This window comes from Bubalus kerabau, chromosome 10 (assembly GCF_029407905.1).
Source record: "Bubalus kerabau isolate K-KA32 ecotype Philippines breed swamp buffalo chromosome 10, PCC_UOA_SB_1v2, whole genome shotgun sequence".
NCBI lineage: Eukaryota > Metazoa > Chordata > Mammalia > Artiodactyla > Bovidae > Bubalus > Bubalus kerabau.
In genome coordinates this window covers 24,124,267-24,151,465 of record NC_073633.1, presented here as the reverse complement: position 1 = coordinate 24,151,465, position 27,199 = coordinate 24,124,267, and the positions used below count along the sequence as shown (strand labels likewise).

Below are 27,199 nucleotides of genomic sequence, written 5' to 3'. Positions count from 1 at the left end.
AAATTTCCACTCTAAGAGCTTAACATTTACATACCCTATCTTTTTTTTAATATAAATTTATTTTAATTGGAGGTTAATTACTTTACAATATTGTATTGGTTTTGCCATACATCAACATGAATCTGCCACGGGTATACACGTGTTCCCCATCCCGAACCCCCCTCCCTCCTCCCTCCCCGTACCATCCCTCTGGGTCGTTAAAGTGTACCAGCCCCAAGCAACCAGTATCATGCATCGAACTTGGACTGGTGATTCGTTTCATATATAATATTATACATGTTTCAATGCCATTCTCCCAAATCATCCCACCCTCACCCTTTCCCACAGAGTCCAAAAGACTGTTCTATACATCTGTGTCTCTTTTGCTGTCTCACATACAGGGTTATCGTTTCCATCTTTCTAAATTCCATATGTGTGCGTTAGTATACTGTATTGGTGTTTTTCTGGCTTACTTCACTCTGTATAATAGGCTCCAGTTTCATCCACCTCATTAGCACTGATTCAAATGTATTCTTTTTAATGGCTGAGTAATACTCCATTGTGTATATGTACCACAGCTTTCTTATCCATTCATCTGCTGATGGACATCTAGGTTGCTTCCATGTCCTGGCTATTATAAACAGGGCTGCGATGAACACTGGGGTACACGTGTCTCTTTCAATTCTGGTTTCCTCAGTGTATATGCCCAGCAGTGGGATTGCTGGGTCATAAGGCAGTTCTATTTCCAGTTTTTTAAGGAATCTCCACACTGTTCTCCATAGTGGCTGTACTAGTTTGCATTCCCAGCAACAGTGTAAGAGGGTTCCCTTTTCTCCACACCCTCTCTACCTTGCTTGTAGACTTTTGGATCACAACCATTCTGACTGGAGTGAAATGGTACCTCATTGTGGTTTTGATTTGCATTTCTCTGATAATGAGTGATGTTGAGCATCTTTTCATGTGTTTGTTAGCCACCTGTATGTCTTCTTTGGAGAAATGTCTATTTAGTTCTTTGGCCCATTTTTTGACTGGGTCATTTATTTTTCTGGAGTTGAGGTGCAGGAGTTTCTTGTATATTTTTGAGATTAGTTGTTTGTCAGTTGCTTCATTTGCTATTATTTTCTCCCATTCTGAAGGCTGTCTTTTCATCCTGCTTAGAGTTTCCTTTGTTGTGCAGAAGCTTTTAAGTTTAATTAGGTCCCATTTGTTTATTTTTGCTTTTATTTCCAATATTTTGGGAGGTGGGTCATAGAGGACCTGCTGTGATTTAAGTCGGCAAGTGTTTTGCCTATGTTCTCCTCTAGGAGTTTTATAGTTTCTGGTTTAAGTTTAGATCTTTAATCCATTTTGAGTTTATTTTTGTGTATGATGTTAGAAAGTGTTCTAGTTTCATTCTTTTACAAGTGGTTGACCAGTTTTCCCAGCACCACTTGTTAAAGAGATGGTCTTTAATCCATTGCATATTCTTGCCTCCTTTGTCAAAGATAAGGTGTCCATAGGTGCATGGATTTATCTCTGGGCTTTCTATTTTGTTCCATTGATCTATATTTCTGTCTTTGTGCCAGTATATACCCTATCTTAAGGTTCCTCATGTTTTCAGTTAGTGTAGGTTTAAAAAAATTCCCTTAAAGTCTTAGGAATTCTTTGTATAATATTTAACTGAGAAAAAGAGTGGAGGAAAAGGGAGTAAAGTATAGGCAGAAGTTGGTGACTGGACAGGTGTTCAGTAAGAAATCAGGTGACACTGAAGATGGTGCTATCAGTTTGGCTAATGGAACATGTGAGGAACAATCTGCATTCTAGCATCCCCACTGATCAGTAAAGGCTGATCACCAAGCTGACTGACAGATACTCCTTTCCGTATCTTGTTTACTGAATTACACAAATTAAGATTACCTGCTTACGTTAAATTAGTCAACTGGGAAGCTCTACACTTGCTCTATCCAAACAACAGCCACCAGCTACATGTGGCTCCTGACACTTGAAATGTGGCTAGACCGACTGAGGAAATGTAAATGTAGGATATGAAGCAGGACTAAACACAAACTTTATTGTTTTGGTAGAACTAAATTTCACTTTAACCAGTACACTGTATAAATTATTGTATTTAGTAGTGCCATGTGTTCCAGAAAATTTTTAATTATATATGTGGCTTTCATCATGTTCCCATTGCACAGCACTGCTCCGGGAAAATGGTCCTTAACTGGGGATAATTTTGTCTCCTGAGAGATATCTGGCAATATCTAGAAACATTTTTGGTTGTCACAACTTGGGAGTGCTACTGCATCTCATGGGCAGAGGCCAGGGATGTTACTGTACATTCTACAATGCACAAGATGACTTTGTTATGGAAATAAATCATACGGAACTACCACCACCTCCATCACCACCACCCAATTCTCTTACCAGAATACAACTGAGAAAAAAATCTATTACCTAAGGAAGTAAATGGCCCTTCATGGATCACAGTCTTCTTGGGGTGAAGGGGCTTGCATAACTCAATGAAGCTATGAGCCATGTCATGCAGAGTCACACAAGAAGGACAGATCAAATTGAAGAGTTCTGACAAAACATGGTTCACTGGAGGGGGGAATAACAAACCACTCCGGTATTCTTGCCACAAGAAGCCCATGAACAGGATGATAAGGAACCCCATCAACAGTATGAAAAGGCAACATGACATGACACCAGAAGACAAGCCCCTAGGTTAGAAGGTATCCACTATGCTACTGGGGAAGACCAAAGGGCAATTACTAACAGCTCCAGAAAGAATGAAGCAGCTGGGCCAAAGTGGGAACAACACTCAGTTGTGGATGTGTCTGGTGGTGAAAGTAAAGTACGATGCTGTAAGGAACAATATTACATAGGAATTTGGAATGTTAGGTCCATAAATCGAGGTAAACTGGACATGGTCAAGGAGGACATGTTAAGAGTGAACATCAACATCTTAGAAATCAGTGAACTAACATGGATAGGAATGGGTAAACTTAATTCAGAAGACTATTATATCTACTACTCTAGGCAAGAGTTCCTTAGAAGAAATGGAGTGGCTCTCATCGTCAACAAAACAGTCCAAAATGCAGTGCGTGCATGGGAATTCACTTCAGTTGTGTCCAACTCTTTGTGACACTATGAACCATAATCCACCAGGCTCCTCTGTCCATGGAATTCTCCAGGCAAGAATACTAGAGTGGTTTGCCATTTCCTTCTCCAAAGGATCTTCCTGACTCAGGGATAGAACCTGTGTCTCTTATGTCTCCTGCATTGGCAGATGGTTTCTTTACCACTAGCACCACCTGGGACTTGCTTGAAATCTCAAAAATGATAGAATGATTTCAGCTCATTTCCAAGGGAAATCATTCAACATCACAGTAACCAAAGCCTATGCCCCAACCACTAATGCTGAAGAAGCTGAAATTGGCCAGTTCTGTGAAGATCTACTAGATCTAAGACCTTCTAGAACAAACACCAAAAAATATGTCCTTTTCATCAGAGGGGATTGGAATGCAGAAGTCAAGAGATACATGCAGTAACACGCATGTTTGGTCTTGGAGTACAAAATGAAGCAGAGCAAAGGCTAACAGAGTTGTGTCAAGAGTACACACTGGTCATGGCAAACACCCTCATCGAACGACACAACAGATGACTCTACACATGGATGTCACCAGATAGTCAGTACCAAAATTCAGATTGATTATATTCTTTGTAGCCAAAGATGGAGAAGCTCTATACAGTCAGCAAACACAAGACTGGACTGACTGTGGCTCAAATCATGAGCTCCTTATTACAAAATTCAGACTTAAATTGAAAAAGGTTGGGAAGACCACTAGGCCATTCAGGTATGACCTAAATCAAATCCCTTATGATTATACAGCAGAGGTGAAGAATAGATTTGAGGGATTAGATCTGGTAGACAGAGTGCCAGAAGAACTATGGATGGAAGTTCATAACACTGTACAGGAGGCGGTGACCAAAATTATCCCAAAGGGGAAAAAAAAATGCAAGAAGGCAAAGTGGCTGTCTGAGGAGACTTTACAAATAGCTGAGAAAAGAAAAGAAGTGAAAGGCAAGAAAAAAAGAAAAGATGTATCCAACTGAATGCAGAGTTCCAGAGCATAGTAAGTAGAGATAAGGCCTTCTTCAATGAACTATGCACAGAAATAGAGGAAAACAACAGAATGAGAAAGACTAGAGATCTCTGCAAGAAAAGTGGAAATATCAAGGGACTATTTCATGCAACGATGTGCACAATAAAGGACAGAAATGGTAAGGATCTAACAAAAGCAGAAGAGATTAAGAAAAAGTGGTTAGAATACACAGAAGAACTGTACAAAAAAGATCTTAACGACTTGAATAAACATGATGGTGTGGCCACTCACCTGGAGCCAGACATCCTGGAATGTGAACTCAAGTGGGCCTTAGGAAGCATTAGTATGAACACAGTTAGTGGAAGTGATAGAATTCCAGCTGAGCTATCTAAAATCTAAAGTACTGCACTCAATAGATCAGCAAATTTGGAAAACTCAGCAGTGGCCACAGGACTGGAAAAGGTCAGTTTTCACTCCAATCCCAAAGAAAGGCAATGCCGAAGAATGTTCAAACTACCCTACAATTGTGCTTATTTTACATGCTAGCAAGGTTATGCTCTAAATCCTTCAATCTAGGCTTCAGCAATTTATGAACTGAGAACTTCCAGATATACAACCTGGATTTAGAAAAGGCAGAGGAACCAGAGATCAAATTGCCAACATTCGTTGGATCACAGAGGAAGCAAGGGAATTCCAGAAAAACATCTACTTCTGCTTCACTGACTATGCTAAAGTCTGTGACTGTGTGGACCACAAGAAACTGTGGAAAATTCTTAAAGAGATGGGAATATCACCATACTTGTCTTCAGATAAACCTGTATGCAGGTCAAGAAGCAATACTTAGAACTGGACATGGAACAATGAACTGGTTCAAAATTGGGAAAAGAGTATGTTAAGGTTGCATATTGTCATCCTCCTTATTCAACTTCTCTGCAGAGTACATCATGTGAAATGGCAGGCTGGATGAATCACAAGCTGGCATCAAGACTGCCAGGAGAAATATCAACAACCTCAGATATGGAGATGACACCACCTAATGGGAGAAAGTGAAGAGGAACTAAAGAGCGTCTTGAAGAAGGTGAAAGAGGAGAGTGAAAAAGCTGGCCTGATCATGGCAAATAGAAGGGGAAAAAGTAGAAGTAGTGACAGATTTTATTTCCTTGGGCTCCAAAATCACTGCTGATGGTGACTGTAGCCATGAAATTAGAAGACACTTGCTTCCTGGAAGACATTTATCCATGACAACTCTAGATAGCATATTAAAAAGCAGAGACATCACTTTGCTGATGAAGGTCCATATAGTCAAAAGCTATGGTTTTTCCAGTAATCATGTACAAATGTGAGAGTTGGACCATAGCGAAGGCAGAGAGTCGAAGAACTGATGCTTTTGAATTGTGGTGCTGGAGAAGCTTCTTGAGAGTTCCTTGGACAGCAAGGAGATCAAAACACTCAATGCTAAAGGAAATCAACCCTGAATGTTCACTGGAAGGACTGATGCTGAAGCTCTAATACTCTGGCCACATGATGTGAAGAGCCGACTTACTGGGAAAAAAACCCTGATGCTGGGAAAGACTGAAGAAAAAAGGAGACGGGGGCAGGAGAGGATGAGAGGGCTAGAGAGCATCACCAATTCAATGGACAACAATCTAAGCAAACTCCAGGAGACAGTGAAGGACAGGGGAGCCTGGCATGCTGCAGTTCATGGGGTTGCAGAGTCGGACATGACTTAGCAACTGAACAACAACAAAAGGAAGTAATGACAGTGTTTGGGAGGGAAAATAGGGTGGTCGACGTCAACAGAAAAGGCTTATGTGTAAGATGAAAAATCTGAGGTCATAGAAGGAAGCTGGTATGACTCTAAAAGTCAAAAACAAAAAAATGAGGAATACATTTTCTTTTACTGTTTAAGTAAAGGAAAAAACTATCATCGACAAAATGCATATGAGAGTAAGTTAGACATCTCAGGTAGTCAGCATTAGAAACTCTTACAACAACTTAAGGAAGGAAATCCTAGGGCCTTAAGCTAAGAAGAACCAATGGAATAATTATCCCTTAATATCTTAAAAGCATTCTTTAAACATCCTAATCATATATAGCATATAAACATATTTCAAGAATGATAAATAAGCGTCATGATGTGTTTAAATAAAAATAAAAGAGATAACCTTTTTAAAATTAATCAATAGTCTAAAATAAGATTAGACCAAGTCACAAGCCAAGGCTGAAAAAGGCTTTTAGGCAGACAATGTTACCTTTCTGTGTCAACTGTCTCCTCATTTTTCATCCATCTAATGGCTGGAGTAGGAAGTCCTGAAGCAACACATGGCAACACTGCACTCTGACCAAGGACTCTGATTAAGGAAGAGGGTTGTTTCAAAAATACCAAGTTTGATGTGGCACCAGGATCTGAAAAAAAAAATTAAAACAAAGGAAAATGTTTAAGAGTCTGTGTGGCTTTATACAATGAAATAGTTTAAGCAAAAATGACAGGAAAATTCCATTTAAATTAGCAAGCATTTCTTAATAATTCCCGTGTACAAAACTTTGTCCGAGGCTCTCTGGGAGGCTTAAACATGTTTAAGTCATAGCTCCTGCTTTCAGTGTCCTTACTAGTCACCTAAGTGAAATCTGACTTGAACCCCCTTCATTTTAAAAGATAACATAAGGAAAATACTTCATAAGTGGTACAAATAGGAAAAAGACTGAGCAAGCTCAGGACCTTAGCATCCTCATCACTCAGAGATATCATAAGAGGTTTCCTTTCTTTTCCTTCCCTATACCTATGTGCTACCTCTAAAAATCTTTGAGCTTCATCTATTTAACTTGCTCACTGAGACAGTCACTCCTTTAATTTTTACAATGGTGCAACTATCAAGCTACCAATATATGTGTATTCACACTTTATAGAGTCACCCTCTTACAGGCATATGAAAAGATCATACTCCTGGGGTAGAAGATAGGGTTATCTATTAGATGGGGTGATAGTTCTAGTTTTTTTTTAAATTGGAAGATAATTTTTCACAATATTGTGTTGGTTTCTGCCACACATTAACACGAATAAGCCATAGGTATACACATGTCCCCAGCCTCTTGAATCTTCCTCCCAACTCCCACCCTTCTAGGTATCACAGAGCACCAGCCTAAGCTCCCAGCATCAGAAAGTAATTTCCCACTGGCTATCTGTTTTACATATGGTAATGTGGGAGTTGGTGATGGACAGGGAGGCCTGGTGTGCTGCGATTCATGGGGTCGCAAAGAGTCGGACACGACTGAGCGACTGAACTGAACTGAATGTATATGTTTCCATGCTACTGTCTGAATTCATCCCACCCTCTCCTTCCCCCACTGTGTCCATAAGTCTGTTCTCTATGTCTGTGTCTCCACTGCTGCCCTGAAAACAGGTTCATCAGTACCATCTTTCTACTGTTAAGTTTTGAGAAGAAAGACTGTTCTCAGGCAGAGATGAGATTCTTTGCTCCAAACTCTTAGGAAAACATGTTCTATAACCATTTTGACAACCACCAGAGCTGGCTTTAAACTTGTGTAACTAATCGATGACAGTTCTGTAGTCATGGTAACAAAACACTGTCTAATAGTTCAGCACAACTCTCTTCAGTGAACATGCTTTGAAAGCCAACCAATGAGTTTATCCAATGCCTCTAAAAGTTATTAGCCATTCGGTGGTGGAATCCCTTGCTTCTAAGGCTGACATTGTTCTCATCTCTGTAACCAATGATAAAACATGTTTCTATTACTGACATCAACCCATCCCAGTCTCCTAACCAATACACTAAGAAAAATGTCTTTCAAAAATTTTTATAGGAGACTGTTGGTTTAGTCGCTAAGTCATGTCTGACTCTTGTGGCCCCATGGACTGTAGCCTGCCAGGATCCGCGGCCTATGGGATCCTCCAGGCAAGAATACTGGAGTTGGTTGCCATTTCCCTCTCCATAGGATCTTCCCAACCCAGTCTTCTAACCAAGAACAATGCCTTTCAAAAAATTTCATAGGATATTAGCAGTCTGCATTATTCAAGATGACTATGCTTTACAAACATAGCTCTCCCTTAGGTAAACAAAACAATCTGTATTTTTTGTTTCAGATATTTCATGGTGGTTCATCTTTTGACACCAAGAATCTTATTTACCTCAACCTGGTTTGGAGGATTTGTGATTGATAACACAGATTCAGAGAAAAAATATCACCTCTGTCTGCCATGAAATAAGACCTCTTCTATATAAAAGCAAGTCAGAAAGTAGGTTGGAAGACATTGCTATAGAGCAATAGTTCTTTCTTTTCCTACCTTGAACTAGGACTTCCTTGGTGGCTCAGACAGTAAAGCATCTGCTTATAATGCGGGAGACCGGGATTCGATCCCTGGGTCAGGAAGATCCTCTAGAGAAGGAAATGGCAACCCACTCCAGTACTCTTGCCTGGAAAGTCCCATGGACGGAGGAGCCTGGTAGGCTACATACAGTCCATAGGGCCGCAAAGAGTTGGACACGACTGAGCGACTTCACTTTCACTTTCAAGTTTTTATTGAAAAAAAAACAAATCTGTATATTTATTGGCCTCTGTGTGCCAATTACCATTCTCAGCAGCAGACAAAATTCTCTGCCCTAGTTGAGCTTACATGCTAATAAGGGGAGAGAGACAACAAATAAAAGATACAGTGTGTCAGATGGTGATATATTCTCAAGTAAAATGCAGGGGGAGAAAGCACTGGGGCAGAAATGGAAGACTGTTGTCTTAAACAGTGGTCAAGGAAGGCTTCACTGATACATGATATCTAAGCAGAGAGGTAAGACAGTGAGTCAAGCAGAGCTATCTGAGGGAAGAGGATCCAGGCAGAGAAAACGGTAAGCAGAAAGACCCTAAAGCAAGAGCATGTTTGCAGTGTTCTAAAAACGTCAGATGGCAACAGTCACACGGTGAGGGAGAGATGGGTATGAGATGTAAGAAGAGAGATGGGGAGGGAAGTGGCTTTAGGATTATACAAAACCTTACAGTCCAAGGGCTTTTAACATTTACTCTGAGATGGCAAACTATTAGGAGGCTTTGAACAAACATGTGACATGATCTAATAAACATCTTAAAAGAGAACTGTGGCTGCTGAGCTGAAAATACACTGAGGAACAATAAGGACAAGAATGATGATGACAAAGAAAGAAACTGCATTAAAATAAAAAATCGGTTCAAGGGCCATCATGAGTGGTTGCTCATAATGTTGGCCTCCCTTTGCAAGCCAATCCATGGGCTAAAAAAAACTGTATACAATCATTATATATATATATATATATATAAACTGTCCAAACAAGGTAGGAATGGTCCAATTATATTCATAAACTCATATTTGAAATATAAGAAATATGAAATACAGCAGTTGGAACAGAAGGTAAAAGGTCATGAAACACCAAGAAGTTACAGGGACTATGATGAGCCGTAAGTGAGAGGATGGCATGAGAAAAGACACACAAAACAGATTATGAGGAAAGCCAGTAAGGGCAGCAAGAATGAGAACCCAGAAAAAGAAGGAAAGACAGAGAGAAGAGCTAAGTTGACATAAAACGAGGGAGCATTATGAAGACCTCTGACTCACCAGTATCTCTAGAGCTGCTATATTAACAGTTACTATTCTGCCCAACCCTTATATGAACTAGCCTTAGTAAGTCTGTGATTCTTATAACTAAAAAGACTTAACTATCACAAGGAGGTATGAGAACTGTAAAAAGTATATTACTGGAAGAGACAGAAAAAGACAGAGGTTTGACAAAAGACACAGAGCTAATGTTTGTTTAGCAAGAAGAATGCCATAGATACTGACTGTATTTTACTGCTTCGCAAATATTTACTGACCAATCTATTCACTAGAGACGATCTTTCTGGTATGTTTTCTTCTTCTCTCTCTCCCTGCAAGAAACTGAAACTCTTTATGCTGGCATTAATATGTCATACCACACCTGTAACTGTGTTTATTTAAAAAAATTCTAACAGGACAACTTTTACCCATTAACAAATATAAAACCATCAATCTTGATAATGAATTAATACCTGGAAGAACTTTTAATTCAGCTTCCTCACTATACTTTGGTGGCCCACCACTTTCAACCATGCATCGATAGAGTCCCCCATCTCCTTCAGTTGCATTGCTGATAACTAGTGTTCCGCTTGGAAGTTTGATAACTCTATCATCCAGAAGAAGAGGCTGTTTGTTCTGTTCCCACCTCACAAATGGGACCAAATCTGCATTAACTTCACAATTCAGAACCGCACTGTTCCCAACGTAAACTGAAGAAGGCTCTGGTTGGCTGGCAAATCTTGGAAGACCTGGACAATGAAGAAAAAGAAAAAAAATAAAATGCAGTTAAATATTACTTTAGTCATGGAACTAGGAGCAAGTTAGCCTGTTTGGCCACAAGTCTAGTAGAACCAGGTTTAAAAAGAAGGTCCATGGGTCAGGAAATTGGCTACATACAGGGATACAGATCAAGTAAATAATGTACTAGGAATTACTGGAGTCAGATTCCTCATAGTTGAAGAAACAAGGTACAAACATATATATACATTTCACCTATAGTTATTACAAATATGTACACACACACACACATCCTAGCTCTGTCCAGAGAGAGCGCAAAATCAATCTTACTCCAGTAACAATGAATATATATGGTGACCTGATCATGATTTCTAAAATACTATTCTCCACCTCAAGGAACTAATGCTTCTTGGATAAATGGCTGATTCTAGGACTACAGTATGGAAATATGAGTCTGGAACACATTGTGACAGAAAGTAAGGAAGTACCCAAAGACTAAAATGGACATAGCCAAAGGACACAGAAGTCAGATCAAAAGGAGTTCCCTCTGGCTAACTCTGGGATAATGATGATTAATGCAGCAAAGAATGAAGAATGGATGCTAAAACTACTAAGTGAGAGTTGGAAGAGGAATAGGGATGTTTATAGAGTATCAAATTATATCTTCTCCAAATACTTAAAAGTACAAAACATTTATTAATTTTTGAGTAGAGAGACATAGTACAGACAATCTTAACCAAGTAATAGAAGCTAACACTACCAGTAATGGAAAAAAACACCACATGCTTTCTGATATGATGCACTAAGAATACAGCATCACTTCTGTGACATTCCTCTCCAAAATGCAAAACCTGAATCCATTCATGGAGGAAAACTAGAAAATCCAAAATGAGACAAGGATGAACTGAATAATGGTATGAGATTGTCAAAATCTAAAGAGAGAACGACTAAGTACTAAACTTGTTATCCAGGACTGGAAAGGAAGAGGGATGATGGGGCAGAGTTTTTGCTTTTGTTTTTTCTGCTATTAAGAACATTATTGAGATAACCAGTGAAATCTGAATTGTACCTATCAATTAAATGATAGTATTTTTTATTAAGGTTAATTTCCTAATATCGATGGATGTTTACTAAGGTTCTTGTTTTTAGGAAATATAAACAAAAGAATTCAGGTTGGGGTACCATTTGCAAATCACCCTGAATGAGTCAGAAAAAATTTTATGTGGGTATGCACATATTAGATGATAAGGCAAATTTGGTAAAATGTTAACAATTGGGTAATAAGAGTTTAGAATATATGAGATTTCTTGGTTTTGGTTCTTGCAACAATTCCACAAATTAGTAATTATTTCAAAATAAAATATTAGCCAAAAAAACAGTCATAAATACTCTGCAGATGCCACAGAATGTAACAGTTAGGAACAGATATAGAGAACAAATCAGTGGTTATGGGAGGCAAATATGGGGTGTGATACAACAGAGGGGGAGGTACAAACTACCGAGTGTAAGACAGGCTCAAGGACGTACTGCACAACACAGGGAATATAGACAATCATTTTTATAATAACTGTATTATTAATACAGTATTAATAATATATGTATTATTGTAATAATAATACATAGATTAATGTATTAATAATAATAATGTATATATAATCATTTTATAATAACTGTAAATGGAAGTGAAAGTGCAAGTCACTCAGTTGAGTCTGACTCTTTGCGACTCCATGGACTATACAGCCCATAGAATTCTCCAGGCCAGAATACTGGAGAGGGTAGCCTTTCCCTTCGCCAGGGGATCTTCCCAACCAAGGGATCGAACCCAGGTCTCCAGCATTGTAGGTGGATTCTTTAACAGCTGAGCCACAAGGGGAGCCCAAGAATACTGGCGTGGGTAGCCTATCCCTTCTCCAGCAGATCTTCCTGATGCAGGAATTGAACTGGGTTCTTCTGCACTGCAGGTGGGTTCTTTACCAACTAAGCTATCAGGGAAAGCAACCTCTAAAAATTATATAAAAATGAGGCCAGAGCCTCTCTTGGCTTGGTCCACCTCTTCCTTAAGGTGTTCTTTCCATTCTTTCTTCAATAAACTTGTTTTTGCCAAGGGGAAAAAAAAATTGTATAAAAAATTTAAAAAAATTAAGTGACTTTAACATGCTCAGACTGCAATAAAATGTTTCTTTAAAGAAACATTTCTTTAAAGAAACAAATTATCAGAAACATAATTTCAGGTTTTCCAGTTCTATGATGGTCAATTACTCCATATGGATATAATACTCTTAAAAGTGTCTAACCCTGCTACAATTTTTTATCTTTTTATTTCAAGAGGACTTTTGAAGGAAAAAAATAAACATATAATTAGCCAAATATCTACTTTTCAGAAATTAGAAAATTTGAAGAATTAACAAAGATAAACACAGAAACTAATAAAACAGGGAAAAGGAATCAAATAAAACCAAGAACCAGTTCTATTTTTAAAAAGTCAAAATATTCTCCCTCCTGTGCTCTCATGAAAATGAGTAATTTTTAAAAATACAAACCCACAACAACATATGTGGAGTTGGCAGACAAGAGATTTCAAAAAGTTTCTGGATAGGGAAAGCAGATGGAGAAACTCGTAACTGACATATCGAGGCAGAAAATGCTGCGGCTTCCTGTGCTCACAAGTGGGAGACCAGTTTGTCCTACTGCCTCTGGAGAACTGCAGAAGGAGAGTGGGAGTGAGATAAGAGGTTGACACGATGGGATTAACAGTGTCTGTATTTAGACTACCCAGACATCCCACCTTTGGGCACAAAATACCCACAGCTAGAGTACTGCCCAGACAGTCAAAGAAAAATTTCTGGTGTGCAGAGATGAGACAGCCCAGGGAAAATGACCTCTCACATTTAATTCTATGAGCTATCAACTTAGTAGGTTTTCAAAAGTTCCTCTTCTTTATTTGACTTGGCCAGAGTCAGTTTCTATTCCTTGCAAATAAAGAACTCTAATCAATAATCTTTCGAAATGGCAATGCAGCAGCATCCATTTTTTTTTTTTTTTTGGGCAACATTTAAAAAAAGCTTAATTGAGCTACAATTTATATACCTTAAAAGGTACCATTTAAAGTAAACAATTCAACTGTTTTTAGTATATGCCCAGTTTTGCAACTATCACTATAATCTAATTTTCAAACACCTTCATCATCCCCAAAGAAACTTTGTATTCACTTGCAGGCATTCCCATTTCTTACACTCACCCCCTTCCCACTCACTCCATGCCCTTATTCCTCCCATCTCCAGTCCTAGAAAACCACCAATCTACCTTTTGTTTGGTTCTATATATTTGCCTATTCTGGACATTTCATAAAGTCATATGATATGTGGTCTTCTGTGAGTGACTTATTTCACTTATCACACTGTTTTTAAGGTTTATTCATGTTAATATATACAGTGACTGACTTTATTTTTTTGGGCTCCAAAATCACTGCAGATGGTGACTGCAGCCATGAAATTAAAAGATGCTTGCTCCTTGGAAGGAAAGTTAGGACCAACCTGGACAGCATATTAAAAAGTAGAGACATTACTTTGTCAGCAAAGGTCCGTCTAGTCAAGGCTATAGTTTTTCCAGTAGTCATGTATGGATGTGAGAGTTGGACTGTGAAGAAGACTGAGCGCCGAAGAATTGATGCTTTTGAACTGTGGTGTTGGAGAAGACTCTTGAGAGTCCCTTGGACTGCAAGGAGATCCAAGAAGTCCATCCTAAAGGAGATCAGTCCTGGGTGTTCATTGGAAGGACTGATGTTGAAGCTGAAACTCCAATACTGTCACCACCTGATGTGAAGAGCTGACTCATTTGAAAAGACCCTGATGCTGGGAAAGATTGAGGGCAGGACGAGAAGGGGACGACAGAGGATGAGATGGTTAGATGGCATCACTGACTCAATGGACTTGGGTTTGGGTGAACTCCAGGAGTTGGTGATAGACAGGGAGGCCTGGCGTGCTATGGTTCATGGGGTCGCAAAGAGTGGAACACGACTGAGCAACTGAACTGAACATATATATATATATATATATCTCAGTACTTCATTCCTCATTATTGCTGAATAATAGTCCATGTATGAATATACTACATTATAGTTATCCATTCATCACTTGATAGACATGTAAGCTGTTTCTACTTTCTGGCTATTACAAAAAATGCTGCTATGAATATTCATGTACAAACTGCTGTGTGGACATATCTTTTCATGTCTCTTAATGCCTAGGAGTAGAACTGCTCAGTCATATGGTAATTCTATGGTTAACACTCTGAGAAACTGCCAAACAGTTCAGGGCTATCTTTTTAAATGCCATATACACACAAAGTATATCCTATGATCCAGCTACTAGTAGAATTACAAATTCTAACAGTCTATTCCACAGAAATAAAGATTAACAAAAGTTTGTTCACTATGTTACAGTATTCGACAAAAAGGGAATGTTTAAATAAAGCGCAATATATACAAATATAAGGGATACTATGCAGCTATTAAAAAGAACTTCTATTCATCTCTTAGCTTAGATGTTATTTCCTCCTGATATCCAGACCAAAAGCATATTAAACTGTCCTACAGAATCCTGTTTGCAGCAAAAGAATTTTAGTTTTGTATTAAAATAACCTGTTTACTTAAATATTGAGTCAAAAATGCTTCCTAGAGATGGGAATACCAGACCACCTGACCTGCCTCTTGAGAAATTTGTATGCAGGTCAGGAAGCAACAGTTAGAACTGGACATGGAACAACAAACTGGTTCCAAATAGGAAAAGGAGTACGTCAAGGCTGTATACTGTCACCCTGCTTATTTAACTTATATGCAGAGTACATCATGAGAAATGCTGGGCTGGAAGAAGCACAAGCTGGAATCAAGATTGCCAGGAGAAATATCAATAACCTCAGATATGCAGATGACACCACCCTTATGGCAGAAAGTGAAGAGGAACTAAAAAGCCTCTTGATGAAAGTGAAAGTGGAGAGTGAAAAGGTTGGCTTAAAGCTCAACATTCAGAAAACGAAGATCATGGCATCCGGTCCCATCACTTCATGGGAAATAGATGGGGGAACAGTGGAAACAGTGTCAGACTTTATTCTTTTGGGCTCCAAAATCACTGCAGATGGTGACTGCAGCCATGAAACTAAAAGATGCTTACTCCTTGGAAGGAAAGTTATGACCAACCTAGACAGCATATTCAAAAGCAGAGACACTACTTTGCCTACAAAGGTCCGTCTAGTCAAGGCTATGGTTTTTCCAGTGGTCATGTATGGATGTGAGAGTTGGACTGTGAAGAAAGCTGAGCGCCGAAGAATTGATGCTTTTGAACTGTGGTGTTGGAGAAGACTCTTGAGAGTCCCTTGGACTGCAAGGAGATCCAACCAGTCCATTCTGAAGGACATCAGCCCTGGGATTTCTTTGGAAGGAATGATGCTAAAGCTGAAACTCCAATACTTTGGCCACCTCATGCGAAGAGTTGACTCATTGGAAAAGACTATGATGCTGGGAGGGATTGGAGGCAGGAGGAAAAGGGGACGACAGAGGATGAGATGACTGGATGGCATCACCGACTCAATGGACATGAGTTTGAGTGAACTCCGGGAGATGGTGATAGACAGGGAGGCCTGGTGTGCTGCGATTCATGGGGTCGCAAAGAGTTGGACACGACTGAGTGACTGAACTGAACTGAACTGAACTGAAAGGATATGAAAGCTAAAAGGAAGAATGAACCAGAGGAGAAGGAAGAGAAGAAAAGGTAGAGGATAGGATTAATAGGCAGTGAGGAAGCCATAAGGAAAGGCCAGAGGCAGAGGATGAAAGGGAAGTGAATACGCTAGAGCCTAAACGTGGTGAGGGTGGTGATGGTGGGGGCGGAGTGCTAAGAAATGAAGTTGGAGAAGTGGAGGCCAGCTCATGAAAGGACTCAAGAAGCCTGTTAAAGAGTTCAGCCATTAACTTGATGCAGTTTACATTAGAGTCACTGAAGGGTGAGACAGTCCTCTAACCACAGAGTGGAGATGGAGTAAGAGAAGGGAAAAAACAAGATGCCAGGTAGTTACTAGGCTGTGCTGAGGGATGACCAGGAGTAGCCTCAGGAAGGAGCCTGTGAATCAAGTACAGAGAAATTAGGAAGCAGAATTCAGTGGATTTGGTGACTGGATGTGGGGGACAGCTGAGAGGAATGAGTCAAGATTAAAAGCCCAGTTCAAGAACGTGAGTTATAGAGTCAGTCAGTCATAATGCTAACTTATTTATCAACAATTGGAGAGAGCCTAGCAAAACAAGATTTTTAAAAGAAAGAAGGAAAAAAGGAAAAGGCAAATTGTTAAGAGGCCTGATTCTTTTTTTTCCCCCAATCCTCAATCTGTGATTATTAAATAACTACAGTGGCTATACATCACACTCAAATTCAACTTTGAGTATTTAGCTCCAAAGAAGAAAAGAGCTGTCATATACTGAGTGAATGAGTAAATATTAATACAAGCTGGAGTGAGCAGGGGATGGGGGACCATGACTCTGGAATGGGAATAAGATAGGAAAATACTGTCTCAGACATAGTCTTTTTTCACATGTTCACATTTCACCAAGGTGAGAATATAAGCCAAAGATAAAACAATTTTTGTACAATGTGACCCTTTACAAGAACTTACTTCATCTGATTCTCAAGTTTAGAAACAATGATCTGATTGTTTGTCCACTACAACTCTTTAGGAAACATAGCTTACTCTTCCAGATCTTTAATTGCTATTACACTTTCCAACATTCTTCAAATAGGAATGCTCTAAAAGGGAGTGACCTTTTTCTCTTTACAACTTTTCTACTCTTCATTCATACACACACATATAGGCATACATGCATGCGTGTGTGCATGCTTCAGTTCAGTCGCTCAGTCATGTCCGACTCTTTGTGACCCCATGAACCGCAGCATGCCAGCCTCCCTGTCCATCACCAACTCCCAGAGTCTTTACAACTTTTCTACTCTTCATTCATACACACACATATAGGCATACATGCATGCGTGTGTGCATGCTTCAGTTCAGTCGCTCAGTCATGTCCGACTCTTTGTGACCCCATGAACCGCAGCATGCCAGCCTCCCTGTCCATCACCAACTCCCAGAGTCCACCCAAACCCATGTACATTGTGTTGGTGATGCCATCCAGCCATCTCATCCTCTGTCATCCCCTTCTCCTCCTGCCCTCAATCTTTCCCAGCATCGGGGTCTTTTCAAATGAGTCAGCTCTCTGCATCAGGTGGCCAAAGTATTGGAGTTTCAGCTTCAACATCAGTCCTTCTAATGAACACCCATAGTCATGTCTAATTCTCTGTGACCCCATGGACTACAGGATTGTAGACCGCCAGGTTCTTCTGCCCATGGAATTTTACAGGCACAAATACTGCAGTAGGTTGCCATTTCCTACTCCAGGCGATCTTCCTGACCCAGGGATCTAACCTACATCTCCTGCATCAGCAGGAGGATTCTTTACCACTGAGTCACCTAGGAATCCTATACACACACACACACACACGTTTATATGTGTGTGTATATATATATGTGTTTATATATGTGTATACACACACACACATATATACACACACAAACACACATATATACATCCTACAGATTTGTAAAAATCCAATTAAATATCATTTCCCTGGTTAAGGCATAAAGAACAAAGTCTCTGGCTATACTACAAGCTTTACAGAATCACACTAAATGCTTATGCTGGGTAGGATAAAAGTTCGTAATCAAAGTGGCTCAACTTTCCTACACAACTTTTGTCATTTCCAGGTTAAAAAGATTAAAAGACCTGGTTCAGTACTTCTGATAACACCTTGAAACCATTAGAAAGTGAAAAAGTGCTCCAGTTTTCTCCCTACAGAATGAGCAAATCCAAGCATAATCCTATACACAGTATATGCTCAATTGTTAAATGAGTGTATTTGCTGTAACCAGTGTAATGAAAACTCTAGGATAATACCACTTTTATCAAGATTCACTCTTTATGAAGACTTGAAAATACAAATAAATTATTCAGCGAAACTTACCTGCTACTGTGAGCTTGGCTGTTCTGCTGACAATAGTTCCAAGACTCTCAACAGTGGCTACACACTGATAATAACCTTCATCAGGTTTATTGTGCTTGGAATGCACCACACTGCTGATAAACAAAGACCCATCTGGGAGAAGCTGGCGTCGATCATCTGACACTAGGTTTAAAAGAGTGCCATCTTTTTTCCATTCAATTTTTGGAGATGGCTCAGAATATGCTGAACAGTTTAGTATAACAGAAGAGCCTCTAACTGAGAGCGTATCCACTGGTTCCACCAAAAAATAAAATGGAGTGAATGTCCGAATGCTGGATCCTATAGAAATAATAAAGAAAAAGAACAAAGTTAAACAGAACTTTTCTCCTTTATTTCTATAAGAAAATATAACATGTCCAAAAATTATTTTTAAGTGGCTTCTCCTTTAGGTATTGATACAAAAATACAGTCATTTTACTATGAATATCCAATAAATTCATATTCATATCTAATAAATAAAACATTTTTTATTAGGAAATCAAAACTTGACCCATTTAGGAAAAAAGACCCTGCTACTGGAAATAACTCAGCCTTGCTAGATGATATGAATATCTAGTAGAAGTTTTATTATAAACCCTATAATGAAATTTAGAAATATTTAAAGCTCTAGTATTCAAAAAGTGAAATTTTCTACAGAATGTAAAAGAGGCAGAAAACTGAAATGATTCTTTGGTAATAAGGTATTTCTTCTATGTTAACTGGCTGTATTTCTTTCATAAAGTTACTATACAGACACTCTGTCCATTTTTCTAATGGATCATTCATCCTAGTGACTAAAAGCACTTTGGGCATAGATAACCATGTTTTGTAAATGTTCTTTTTTCTACTTTGATTTTTAGTTAATACATTTTAACTACCTAAAAGTAAACCTGTTATATTTTAAAAGGTTTTCTTTCTCATAAGATTATTTTTTAAATTTTAGCTTTGTTTTGTGCTACTACTTTTGTGGTTTTGGTGGTTTTTGGTTTTGGTGGTGATTAATCCTTTGTTGAGGACAGAGGATTATTTTTCAAAAGATCATCACCACTGTCTTTAACCACTTTTCCTTTGTCACAGTAGAAGTGTTATCAGACACTCACTTCTTTAAGCAGAAATAAAGCTACTTTCATCTCTCTATATATAGTGGGCCTAGAAGGGGACAATATGAAAAGTCTAGGGTATATTCATATACTGAGATTTAATGATTGCCAAAATGCATATATTTGCTAAATAAAAAACATTCAAGTTTTAAAATGTGTACAGGATGATCCCACTTATATTAAAATATATGTACACATGAGTATATATGTGCATGTGCATATATTTAAATGTAAATATAGAGGGAGAAGTCTGGAAGAATAAACACTAAACCGTCAACAGAGTTTTCTCTCGGGGAGAGTAGTGGGGTTGAGCTGCTGATGGAGAACATATAGGGAGAAGGGTTTTCACTTCATGGATTTCTATATTATTTACTTTAAAAAATATGAACAATTGCTTACGCATCCTTGTCATCCTTTTAATAACAAATTTTCTGTTGTTGGTGGTGATTAAGCCTTTGTTGAGGACAGAGGATTATTTTTCAAAAGATCCATCACCACAGTCTTTAACCACTCTTCCTTTGTCACAGTAGAAGTGTTATCAGACACCCACTTCTCAGCTGACTCTGTATAAAAACCGTCCTATACTTCTCACCAGGGTTCTGATTCCCTATCCACTTGTTTAATTTTAGTTTACTATAACCAGAGTCACCATAAACATTATTCTGAAATAGGTTTAATGATCCTATCTGATCTCTTCTATGCTCCCAAGTCTCTGCAAATTTCTCACTTCTTAATGGAATAGCTCTCACTTCTTGATAGACTATTCCTCACTTTTTGATAGAATATTTCACACTTCTTGATGGAATTCCATCTTATGAAAGGAAAATATCCACAAGAAACTCATTTCAGCTGAAATGCCCCTACCCCCAAATATCAACAAATCATAACACTCACTGCACACTTTAATTATGCAGCCAATAATTATTTTTAAATTATATTGTACCCAGAGTAAAAAAAAAAAACACACACACACACATAGGATATGAATACTGGCAGAAATAAAAAGATATCTAGCTGTCTTACTGCCTAAAGAGGTTCAAAATTATTGATAGCAGCAGGAATATGGAACAGAAGGATAAGCAAACTTTTTTATACATCTACAAATATAAGTACCCTGTACAGTGTTACTCATCCTAGGAAAATTATCTCTTCACTCTAAGCTAAGACACTAATGTTGACGGACTTCATATTTCTTTTACTCTTTAATATTACTTTTGATCATCTTATTCCATCCAATCAGTCTTTAATCCCATATTTCATGCATCCTGAGCTCTGGTTCACTATCACCATAGAGTTCAGGTTCTCTTGTTTCTGGTTCTCAATTTATAATTAAAACATTTAAAAGTCAGTTCAAGTAATTCAACATTCTAAGGGCTCAACCAAATACATTAATGTTATCTATTAAGAACAGGCAACACTCAAGCATTAACAAATGTTTTCTATCTCGTTTTGCTATACAACAATCAATGTCCCCTCTCTGCCTTGTACAGCTAACTCCTCCAAAAACTGAATCTATTAAGCATGCAGAACTCCTTTCCTGGGAATTTCAAGTTAGATAAGTGGCTAGTTGTTAATATTACATGGATGATTTTAACTGATAAACACATGTTTTGAAAAACTTTTATGGTACAGATATATCATTTAAAAAAACAAATGTCCACTTATAATCAAACCTGGATCAGAAATTCTTTTTCAAGATCATAATGTCCTAATACAGAAATTCAATTTGATGGTTCTAATTTATAGCATCTACCTTTCCAATCATGCTTAAAAATGAAAAATATGTGAATTTATTCAATAAAAATTTATTATAGTAAGAGCACTTTCCTTTTCTTCAGTCTTCAACATTCTTCCTTTCTCCTTCCCCTAGCAAAAACAGCCAAGTGGGAAAAAACTTCGGTAAAATGCAGTCAGGTAAACATGGTTGCAAATCCTAGCTCTGACGGGCTAGTTAATTTCTTTCTGTATTCAAAACTTTCTCCCTTATAAAATAACTGCTTCTCCCCTCAGTCCAGGTCAGTTGCTCAGTTGTGTCCGACTCTTTGCAACCCCATAGACGGCAGCACACCAGGATTCCCTGTCCGTCATCAACTCCTGGAGCCTGCTCAAACTCATGTCCATCGAGTTGGTGATGCCATCCAACCATCTCCTCTGTCATCCCCTTCTCCTCCTGCCTACAATCTTTCCCAGCATCAGGGTCTTTTCCAATGAGTCAGTTCTTCACACCTGGTAGCCAAAGTATTGGAGCTTCAGCATCAGTCCTTCCAATGATTATTCAGGACTGATTCCCCTAGAAAACAATTTTCTCCCCTATAAAATAATGGCTTCCTTTTAAGGAGATTTCTGTGAAGATGTGTAAAAGCACCCACCTCATTGTTTGGCAGGTAAGTGAAGTGAAGTGAAAGTCGCTCAGTCATGTCTGACCCTTTGCGGCCCCATGGACTATACAGTCTATGGAATTCTCCAGACCACAATACCAGAGTGGGTAGTCTTTCCCTTCTCCAGGGAATCTTCCCAACCGAGGGATTGAACCCAGGTCTCCCACATTGCGGGCAGATTCTTTACTGGATTCTTTACCAGCTGAGCCACAAGGGAAGCCCAAAAATACTGGAGCGGGTAGCCTATCCCTTCTCCAGCAGGTCTTCCTGACTCAGGAATCGAACTGGAGTCTCCTGCATTGCAGGCGGATTCTTTAACTAACTGAGCTATGAGGGACGTTCTGCTTGGCAGGTAACAGGTCCTCAATTAATAGTAACTATTCATAGTCCAAAAGCCTACACTATTTTCCCCCAAACTGCTAACATTTAGAAACTCTGTGTTTACCAGTCACATTTTAGAAATTGTTATGCATAAAATATGGACTTTATTTTTTATTTTTAATCACATTTTGATAATTATGTATAAAATAACATGAAGAGATCTTAAAACTCAAATTTGGTCATCTTTCTTCTCTGCCTAATCTTTCAACAGCTCCCTATTACAGCTAATATAAAATCCAAATTCATTACCAAGGCATTCAAAAAGTCTACAGGATCTGCTTCCTGCCTCTCTGCAACCTAATCTTATATCACACTCTAACTCAGTAAACTCTGGTCACATAATTTAGTTTCCTGAACAAGCCATTTTCTTTCCCATACTAAAGTCTTTGCACTTGCTCTTCCCTCTGCCTGAACACTTGCTCCACAACCACTCATATCACAGGTCTAGCTCCTTCTCATTCTTCATGTTTCAACCCAACTGTCACTTCTACAGAGGCCTTCCCTGACAACTCTCTCTGAAAAAGTCTTTTACCCTGCCCTGTATGTGCTCTTCTCAGCAATTAACTTTGTTTTTAAGGCCTATCCAAGGCATCGACCAAATATTTCCTAACCCAATCAACAGCTTCAAAATTACTAATAACAGCCGTTATCATTAACTTAATGTTCTCAGGCCAATGGACCGTAATAAAATTATTCAACCCAACAGCATCTACACTTATAACAATAGCTCTCACCATAAAACTAGGAATAGCCCCATGCCACGTCTAAGTCCCAGAAGTAACACAAGGCATCTCCCTGGCATCTGGCCTAATCTTGCTTACATGACAAAAATTAGCACCTATATCCGTACTCTACCGAATTTCTCCATCCATCAACCTAAACCTAATCCTTACTCTATCAATTTTATCAATTATGATCGGAGGCTGAGGAGGACTAAACCAAACCCAACTACGAGAAATTATAGACTACTCATCAATTGCCCACATAGGCTGAATAACAGCAGTCCTGCTATACAACCCACTATAATATTACTAAACCCAGTCATCCACATCATAACTTCTACCATATTTACACTATTTATAGCCAATCCAACCACTAGTCTAGAAGGCGAGACTACAGAAGAGGATTAAAATGACCTCTGGTTTGTCAATGCTTCTTGCCCTTTGTACCTTGGTTTGTTTTGTGTTTTGTTTGTATCCTTTTTAGAACTCTACAGGTTTGAAGAGTGGGTGGGCCAAGATGAAATTAAATATTAGTGATTCTTTGTGACTTTGCATAAGATCAGATCTCCACTGTTTAAGATCAGCCTCATTCTTGAAAATTTGATATTCAGATGATTTCAAATCTGTCCTTTGTAAAATGTTTTATTATCACTTTTCAAAGTGTCATAAATAAAGAACATTAATATTTCCTAACTTTCTATGTGATCAGCAAGAAGACTAGGTACAATCTGATAACCTGCAAACAATATCACCAATGCTTTGAACAATTACCTGAAAATCCTCTAATTCTTAGGAAAAGCACATTAATAATTGTTAACATGCCAACAATATTAGCAATACTTGTATTTCAGCTCAAAATTAAGGGAAAATCTGAATTTTTCATTCTGCTAGATGAGAAAGATATAAAAATTTTTACACTAAGTAGAACTTCTATACCCACTCCAGTATTCTTGCCTGGAGAATCCCGGGGACGGGGGAGCCTGACGGACTGGCGTCTATGGGGTCACACAGAGTCGGACACGACTGAAGCGACTTTGCAGCAGCAGCAGCAGAACTTCTATTAACTATATAAATCTTCATGTTTAGATAGTTATCTAAACATCTTATGCTGTTAAGTCTGGTAAGTCGCTGCAGTCGTGTCTGACTGTGCGACCCCACAGACGGCAGCCCACCAGGCTTCCCCGTCCCTGGGATTCTCCAGGTAAGAACACTGGAGTGGGTTGCCATTTCCTTCTCCAATGAATGAAACTGAAAAGTGACAGTGAAGTTGCTCAGTCATGTCCGACTCTTGGTGACCCCATGGACTGCACCCTACCAGGCTCCTCCATCCATGGGATTTTCCAGGCAAGAGCACTGGAGTGGGGTGCCACTGCCTTCTCCAAACATCTTATAAGCAACTTTTGTTATTTGTGGCCAGAAGATTGTCCTAAGAGTAATATATCTCACCCAAAACCTGATGCAAGGTCTTCTGAATTTCCGAAACAAGAATTTTTTAGTTCCATTTTTGTATATTATACAAGAAAATATAAGCTCAATGATATATAATATAATGCAAATATTAACATTGAGGTGTAACCCAAAGATCTGAATGGTGACACTGTTTTATCAATACACTGTAATTCTATACTACTTTGTTAAATGTTTCACACTTTTCTACCATGACTAATATTTAAAAACTTACTAGTATTCTGACTACAAAATGTTTTATCACAGTAAATTGTCAACATTTTTTAAAAATGATGTGTCCTTTGTAAAATTTCATTAACTACTGCCCGTGCAATCAACTACAGTTACTCTGACCTAATGCAAAAATGGATAATTTAAAACACATTCTAAATAACTCTGAACTGGATACAACTATCATGAATATTCAAGATCACCTCCACTCCATACGTTAACATTTTATCTCGCTGCTACAACTACACAGGCTTTTGTAATAGAGGGGAATTTTTGGATTTTACAAAGAGAAATACATCAACCCAGTGTTACTATAGCTGTCAATCTTTTGTGGGTTTTTTTAAAAATCACAACAATAAGTCTTTTATTAACTCATTGCGATTTGCAGAGTTGGATTTCCCCACTCATTTCAATGAATTATAGTAACTAGAGGAGTAAACACTAGAAAGCAGAAGTGTCCTGGAAAATCTAGTTCATCTTACTGAAGTCACCACACAGGAGGTAAATGAGACTGAGCGCAACAAACATCCTGATACAGAAGTGAAGTCAAGGGATCCAAGATCTAGTCCTATTTCTAAAAAGTACAATGATACTTTTATGAAAAAATGGTAATTACGGGACCAAGTCTAAAGGTACAATAATAATAGTTAACATTTACTGAATATGTACTATGTACCAGCCATTACTCTACTGCTTTGTTTGTATTCTTTCAATTCTCCAAAACTAGTAATTATTATTCTCATTTACAAAGAGAAAACCGAGCCACAAAGAGAATAAATAATGTCCAAAGTCATGAAGCTACCTATTCTGTTTGTTAATTAGTTGACCAGTCATGTTGGACTCTCTTGCGATCCCATGGACTGTGGCCCACCAGGCTCCTTTGTCCATTTCTCAGGCAAGAATACTGGGGGTGGGGGTGGGGAGGTTGCCATTTCCTTCTCCAGGGGATCGTCCCAATCCAGGGACTGAACCCATCTCCTGCACTGACAAGTGGATTCTTTATCACTGAGCCACCCAGAAACAAGCAACTAACACTTTTAGAAGCTACCTATGGAGAAAGCAAAATTTGAAACAAGTTAGTCTGGCTTTCCTGTGACCAAGATCATAACCACTAAACCAATATCCAGTTGGATATTGGCACTGCCCAGTAGTCGCTTAGTGACATGCGGCTATTGGGAATGTGAAATGTGACATTCTAAATTCATAAAAGACACACCAAAATTAGAAGACTTATTGTGCACACACACACACACAAAGAACGCAAAATATCTCAATAACTTTGTACTGATTACATGTTTAAATATTTTGGATATATTTAAATAAAATATCTTAAAATTAATTTCACTTGTTTCTTTTTGGTTTTCTAATGTGGTATGGTACATGGAAATTGGCACATTAAAAATTTTAATTATGTACATGGCTTACACTGCATTTCTACTGGTCAGTACTGCAATGGACTATGCTACTGTTCATTAATATTCTTTTTAGCAAACAAGAAAGTTCTTTCTTAAAAAAAGTTGCACGGTTTCTGCAAAGAGTAAAAGATTATGAATTGCGACAGTAGATGTGAGGAATTAAAGCAAAGCTCTTTCTGGCTGTCAAATACAACCAACCAGTCTACCATATCCAAATAGTAAAAATTACGGAATTTAAACTATCAACATCTTCTCTTTAACACTTACTCAGAAACTCCTATTTAAAAACAAAATTTTTTAGAAACTTAATCTAAAATTGTAGTAATAATTAATTCATTATTGATTATTGCTCAAACTACTAGGTGAAGGTTTCTGGAAAAAAGGATAGTCACACAATTTCAGAGTGTCATCCACAAATTACTCATTAACTATAAGGAACGAAAAGTACTTTCATAACGAACATAATGATCACCACCTTAACTGAGGGATCAAATTCAGTATTAAGAGTGGTATGAAAAATAACTAAAGAGACAAAAATGCAATGAGTGAACTTTTACTGAGTCCTGGTTTACAAATAGCATATAGGGAATAGTGAATTAAACTTTTTAGTATATTAGATAATATTCATTTTAATTTTCTTAGATGTGATTAATGGTACTGTTATATACAAAAATGTCCTTATCAAAAAAAAAGTCCTTACTCCTAGATGCTTTTGCAATGTTAAAACATTGAGAGCAAAGCAGTCCACTGGACTGTTGATTGTCCAGGCAATTACAGCATATCAGACACTGTACAACATGTGACATATATATCCTTAGGCATGAGGTCTCAAGAAAATTCAAACAGATAGAATTAATTATATAACCGAGAAGAATGATAATTTATAGAAAAATAACCTTTTTTATCTAAATGATATAGTAGACACTTTGGTTCTTCAGTTTTTCCATTGATCCTTTAAGCTGTCCAACATCATTCTAATAAGCTTTCTTCTTTGCTCAAGTTAGTTAAAATCTGTAACGCTTGGAATAAAACACCTTAATTGATACTCTGGGTAGGAAAGACTTTAAA

The 27,199-nt window shown here is 38.2% G+C and overlaps 1 protein-coding gene across 7 annotated transcripts in view; it reads right to left on the bottom strand.

Annotated features, from left to right (window-relative positions):
* NEO1 (neogenin 1) overlaps nt 1-27,199 on the bottom strand; it is a 238,422-nt gene that overhangs the window by 146,869 nt on the left and 64,354 nt on the right. For all 7 annotated transcript variants that reach the window (XM_055536927.1, XM_055536932.1, XM_055536930.1 and 4 more), the window contains 3 exons: nt 18,441-18,758; nt 10,119-10,394; nt 6,320-6,473 (listed from right to left, as the gene is read on the bottom strand). In XM_055536927.1, coding sequence (XP_055392902.1) covers nt 6,320-6,473; nt 10,119-10,394; nt 18,441-18,758 — 748 coding nt within the window. The remainder of the gene's footprint in view (nt 1-6,319; nt 6,474-10,118; nt 10,395-18,440; nt 18,759-27,199) is intronic.